Here is a 6137-nt window from a genome sequence, read left to right on the forward strand (position 1 = left end):
GGGTATGGTGGGTATAAAAACCGTATGAACGCTCCTAGATTCGTTCACTTATTTTTCCGGTATTTTTAACGCAAATTAATTCCAATCCAACGAAATTGAACAGAGTAGAACTGATAGATTTTATTGAACCACATTCGATTCAGATGACTTAGATTTTAACTTGTGTTAGTTACGATTGCCCACTGTGACGAGAAGAGCTTTTGTTGTGGATGATGTAGTAAATAAATTTCAAAACTGAAGTAAAAGATTTTTTTATCAAATACTGACCGATACTTTAAATCAAACGAACTAACAGATTTAAATCTTAGCGAGATATACTTACCAGAGAAATGATAACACATGGCTATAGATACACAAACGTTTTCTGTAACGCAAGACGACATGTATCTATCTGAAAATCCTTTCAACACTATACATCATCGGACAGGCGTATTATGCAGTAATAGTTATTTGCATCACTTGGATTATTCTCTCGGTATACGAATTCACATGTATACTCTAATTGAGTGGTTTCAATGCTGTGATGCACACAATTTTACACTCGTCACACCATGAAATACACAAACAACAAAACCAAATATAATACACGCCGTTCAAGGTTGAACTTGAATGTACAGAAGAAGAATGAGAATAAAAACCGAAAATACGCGATATAAAGCCGAACGAGTTGATCGTTCGATGTGCATCGCGCTACTCGTTGATACGGAGAGTAAGCTCCGCCTTCTCTTTGACGAATAACATAAACAAACTCACCATTAAGGAAAACATCGCCTGGATCCCTAGACCTGTTTGCAAGGTCTGCTGAGAAAGAACTATTCAGTGTTTTCATGGTTTGACGAGTGTAAACTTATAGACTCAGTATGAAGGGTTTTAACGGGGGTAGGCCTAATGTATATCTCGTCCTGCACATATCGTAGAAAATCTAAATTAGAGTGAAAAGGACTGTTGTGCCAGACACGTTGAAATTTCATTCGTCAGTTTTACATATGCTCAAAACCGCGGCTGATATGTATATATTAGTAGGGTGTCCATATCATACGCATGGGACAAGCCCTGTACGGTTGCGCTAAAATTCAGACTTTAATAAACAAGATTGTTTTTGGGAATTTCCATAGCACTTAACAGTGCTATGGTATTTCACATCCGCATGAGTGAATGAGTGTTAAGGAATTGACAATTCGCTGTAGAAGTTCTAAAGGTCTGAAGGTTTGGTTCTAAAAGACATTTATTTTTGATTGTAAATTGCTAAGAGCTACTTAAGTAGATAATTGCTAAAAATATAATAAATAGGAAAATGGGAATATTGTGTGGATAGCAAAAATTACTTCATTTCAGTTGCCTAGTTCTCTTAGGCATGGCAAATAATGTAACGTCATTGTCCACAAATCTAGAAATTTCTCGTTCGTCAAACGAAATGGAAATGTCTGAAGGAACGCTTATTTCCATTACAGCAACTTGTTGATGACTTAAATTCGTTACATCCAACCTCTTATCACTAGTGTCATCCAAACAATGCACGATATTCGACGCTTCTTCGCACAATTTACTCGGTAGTTCTAATTTATCATTGTCACTCGCTTTGTTCGTTAAAGTAACGTCCGTTTGTAATGGTTGAACAGATGGTCTTGCGTCACACATTTTCCTCGCCAACGGAACAACCGTTTGTAATTTTCCATTAGAAGATCCAGCGTCACATGTTTTGCCTGTCGAATGATCGATCGTTTGAATCGAATTTTGCTTTTGTTGTTCACTGCTAGTTTCGCTGGATTTTGGATCATTTGGTGCAGAGCCATTTGCTTTTATCATAATCCATTTCGTTCCATTCCATTCCCATGATTCCATTGGATCATTTCTAAAATTGATTTCCGTTTTCGACCGAATCCGTTGACCATGATAGTTGTGTGCATTTCCATTAGAATAGTTAGTGGTCAACGATCGGTTAAACTGTTGTGAACGTTTCCTTTTCTTGTTCTTTCGTTTTTTGTTTGCTTGCTGAAAACCATCTGCGGTCCCATGGTCCATACGAAATCGTTTTTCGCTTTGTCCATACAGATACGCCGGGTACGCCTAAGGGTGGTAAGAACAAATTTGAATTGATATTCTTGATAAAAAAAAATAGTTTTCTGTCTTATGATCATACCTCACCCAGACACGCCCTTTTCTCTTTTACAATATCAGTATGCCAACTAAGGAGATCATGTTGCTCTAGGATTTGGTTTTCCTTTTCATGTAACAGTTTATTGACTCTGATATTTTCGGCACAGCGTTCACGCTCCTCTAATAGACGACGTCCTCTTTCCAGGTCGATTTGATCCTGTTTTACTTTCAATTCGTTTTCCAGTTCCTGAAAATGTGTACATTCGATTTACCATTAACTTTTCATAAAGAAATGCCCCTAAAATTATGGGACACGAAACTTTTGAAGGGAAAGTTCTCTGCATTAACGAGCGTGTAGAACTGAATCTGAGATTAAGTAATCAATTCTATTTCCATTACTCGTATTTTGAGAAGAAATGGATTCTGCATGAATGGGTCAATATTTTTTGTAAAGTCCTATTGATTCACCTTTATGCGTCTTCTGTCATTGTTCATAGACTCAGAAGTGCCGTGTCCATTGTTGCTGTGAAGGTGTATTTCGGGATTGACGACAACAATATTGTTTTTACCCGCGGCTTGATTCTGAGTTGATTGTATCAAATTTGCTCCTTGAAGGGCATCGATACAACTCTTGCTATTTATGTCCTGAAAATTGTATGTAACCTTGAAACAAGCTCTATTTTTTTGTCAGCCAGTTTAGCCCGCATTCCAAACTTACACCCATAATTCCACAGAACAAACGACTCGTTTCGCTTATTACAACGAGAAACAACGAAAATAAAATAAACTTGAAACAGGAACAGTTATTTTGTGATATAATAGCTCAATATGTAACTAATTAAAATAAATATCCGACAGGCTATTTTAACCATCTAAATTAAACAAATGAACACAGACAACCGTTACAATGGCTCTTGAATCACCATCAGAAAAATTACTGGACCAATCATGTATCATTAATACGATTTAGGAGCTTTAGGAGTATATGTGATGCAGAGACATGACACATAGTCTGAATCAGTGTTCTCTTATTGTAGCAAAATGTATGTTAAAACCAGAGAAATGATGGTAGGAAGTCAACGGATGTAATGATCTTATGACTGCTATTAATTTCAAAATAGTCAAATATTTTTCTCTCAAAATAAATTTTCCCAAAACCATTTTAACACGTCTAAAGCAAAAAAAAATCCAAAAATATTTTCACGCGTCAAAAATAAATATTTTCTTGCGTCAACAATATTTTCACGCGTAAACAATATTTTCACGCGTCAAAATTATTTTCATCCGTCAAAAATAAATATTTCTTAAACTCTTCACGCATTACAAAAATGCTTCTCACGACGTAAATACGCAAAAAATATCACGCGTTAAATAACGCATAATAATGAAGAAGAAGAAGAAATGCGTGCGCTTCCTAGGTTTCAAGTCTACAGGACTTTTCGTCTGGGCACCTTAGCAAGCCAAAAAAACAAACAAACAAACCAACATTATATTTTGTATTATAGATTTTGTCGTAAAGTCTGAATTCACAGTCATCTGTTTTCATTCCGTTTTGCCTCCATGTACATGACAGTTGGCATTGCCTACGTTACATGGCAGTTGGCATTTCATACAATAGAGCACATTGTTTGAAATGCGACAACTGTAACGTACACGGAGGCAAAAAGGATGACTTTGAGGACACCTTAATGTTTGTGACGAGATTCTTAGATGAAAAGTTATTTTGAATAAACTTTTCTTTCAAAATCATTGTAAGATGGAAAATAACAGAATTGAAGGCGGAATTACCGCCCAATTGTTATATTAACGCAAGGAGTTGTTTGAGCCCAGCTAAGGTTCTGAAAGAACAAGTTAGAGCTCGTACAAGAATTGTATTTCATTCACTCAAGTTAACTTTTGTCGTTCAGTTAATACTGTGAGGTTAGATTCTTCACGGCCGATTTTGTCCGTGAAGAATCAACTTGTCAGTGAAACTTGACATTTCTGATGTAAACGAGCCATCAGAACAGTCGGAGCGTTTGCTGCGACTGAGCCCCGTACAAACCCGTATATCTATTGCGTACGTGACCCTAGTGCGTCTGTCACCCTACTTTGACCGTAAGCCTATTGCGCCGGTTAATGTAGTTAAAGTAAAATTATTATGTAACGTGTACATCTTACAAATTGCGCATAGCGCAATTACGAAGCCCCGTACGACGTTCCTTTCAAATGAAACAAAAATTTCAAATCGCCCTAAAATTTTATTTTTTTGAAGGGCCTAGTATCGGCCTCAGTCCGAGGACCCAAATTTAAAATTTTTTTTCAAGTACATTCTATTCGGCCTTTGATTACCTTCCAAATGAAACAAAAATTACGAAAAACGGATGAAATTTGCTCGAGCTATATGTAAAATACACATAGGGCCCTAGTATCGGCCTCAGTCCGAGGACCCAAATTTAATTTTTTTTTCAACAACATTCTATTCGGCCTTTGATTACCTCCCAAATGAAACAAAAATTACGAAAAACGGATGAAATTTGCTCGAGTTGTATGTAAAATACACATAGGGCCCTAGTAGTGGCCTTAGTCCAAGGACCCAAATTTAATTTTTTTACAACAACATTCTATTCGGCCTTTGATTACCTTCCAAATGAAACAAAAATTACGAAAAACGAATGAAATTTGCTCGAGTTATATGTAAAATACACATAGGGCCCTAGTATCGGCCTCAGTCCGAGGACCCAAATTTAATTTTTTTTTCAACTACATTCTATTCGGCCTTTGATTACCTCCCAAATGAAACAAAAATTACGAAAAACGGATGAAATTTGCTCGAGTTATATGTAAAATACACATAGGGCCCTAGTAGTGGCCTAAGTCCAAGGACCCAAATTTAATTTTTTTTTCAACAACATTCTATTCGGCCTTTGATTACCTTCCAAATGAAACAAAAATTACGAAAAACGGATGAAATATACTCGAGTTATATGTGAAATACACACAGGGCCCTAGTAGCGGCCTTAGGCCAAGGACCCAAATTTAATTTTTTTTCAACAACATTCTATTTTGCATTCGATTACCTTCCAAATCAAACAAAAATTACGAAAAACGAATGAAATTTACTCGAGTTCTATGTAAAATACACATAGGGCCCTAGTAGCATTTCACTTCTAAGGCCCTAACTCACGGTCCACTCAACCGATTTAAAAAAAAAAAAAATTCCTGGATTGGTATTGACAATACCTATCATTTGCCGTGTCATTTACATTTCCATCGTTTATTTTGCCATAAATATCACCAAAAGACCTTAAATCACTTAGGTGGCCCTAACTCATGAATTTTTGAAATCGGATTTGATTTACTCAAGATATCGACGTGACAGACGGACAGACGGACAGACGGACAGACAAAATTTTTATTGCAGATTCGTCATCTATGAACATAGGCAAACACTTTGCCCTTACCGTCTGCTTCGAATTCCATCAATTACACACGGCATCGTAATCCTATAAGCCCCTTTGTACTTCGTACGGGGCTAAAAAGTTTGCGATTTTCGTATGCATGAAAAATAAGTATTTTTGAGTGGTGACATAGTGTTTAAATACTGAAAATTAGTTAATTAAATTTTGTTTATACCCATATATGACGCTACGGATAACGCTAACGTGTCGTTACATTCGTCATCAACTCTTTGGTATCTTTAGATGTCCTTTCAGAACCTTGTCTTCATTTATTTAGCACTAGTTATAGGAGGGTTATTTATTTACACTGACAAAAAATAGTTGAAAATCTTACCTGTTGCAGGTTACTTTGTCTCCAGGTAACCTATACAGTAACTGCCACAGCTGTAGCTCTTCAGATAACATACATTAGACCTGGAGACTAAGCTACCTGCAACAGGCAAGATTTTCAACTCTTTTTTGTCCGTGTAAAATTAAATTAAATCTTAAAATCTTATCGGCCGATCGGCCATACCTTATCTTTTCTAGTGTCTAATTTAATTTCTATGTTACGGTCCTGGCAGCAGCCATACCGAAAAAATTGAACGGCACCTTGTGCGC

The 6137-nt window shown here is 36.5% G+C and overlaps 1 protein-coding gene across 2 annotated transcripts; it reads right to left on the reverse strand.

Moving 5' to 3' along the window:
- Positions 1-1207: 1207 nt before the first annotated feature.
- On the reverse strand, positions 1208-3016 carry LOC119070083. Of its 2 annotated transcripts, XM_037174396.1 has the most exons (5): positions 2816-3016; positions 2566-2742; positions 2141-2344; positions 1689-2067; positions 1214-1613 (listed from the first exon to the last, which is right to left on the reverse strand). In XM_037174396.1, exons 1-5 carry the CDS (start codon positions 2819-2821, stop codon positions 1327-1329), a joined length of 1053 nt encoding a protein of 350 aa, XP_037030291.1. In that variant the 5' UTR covers positions 2822-3016; the 3' UTR covers positions 1214-1326. The 2 variants fall into 2 exon arrangements, with proteins under 2 accessions (XP_037030290.1, XP_037030291.1); XM_037174395.1 differs by having other exon boundaries at positions 1208-2067.
- Positions 3017-6137: the final 3121 nt, after the last annotated feature.

The sequence above is a fragment of the Bradysia coprophila genome (assembly GCF_014529535.1).
Source record: "Bradysia coprophila strain Holo2 chromosome X unlocalized genomic scaffold, BU_Bcop_v1 contig_45, whole genome shotgun sequence".
NCBI lineage: Eukaryota > Metazoa > Arthropoda > Insecta > Diptera > Sciaridae > Bradysia > Bradysia coprophila.

Coding starts and splice junctions, on each gene's coding strand:
- LOC119070083 (XM_037174395.1), bottom strand. Junction 2,345..2,565: donor ATGACAGAAGACGCATAAAG/GTGAATCAATAG, acceptor ACACATTTTCAG/GAACTGGAAAACGAATTGAA. Junction 2,068..2,140: donor AAAGGGCGTGTCTGGGTGAG/GTATGATCATAA, acceptor TACCACCCTTAG/GCGTACCCGGCGTATCTGTA.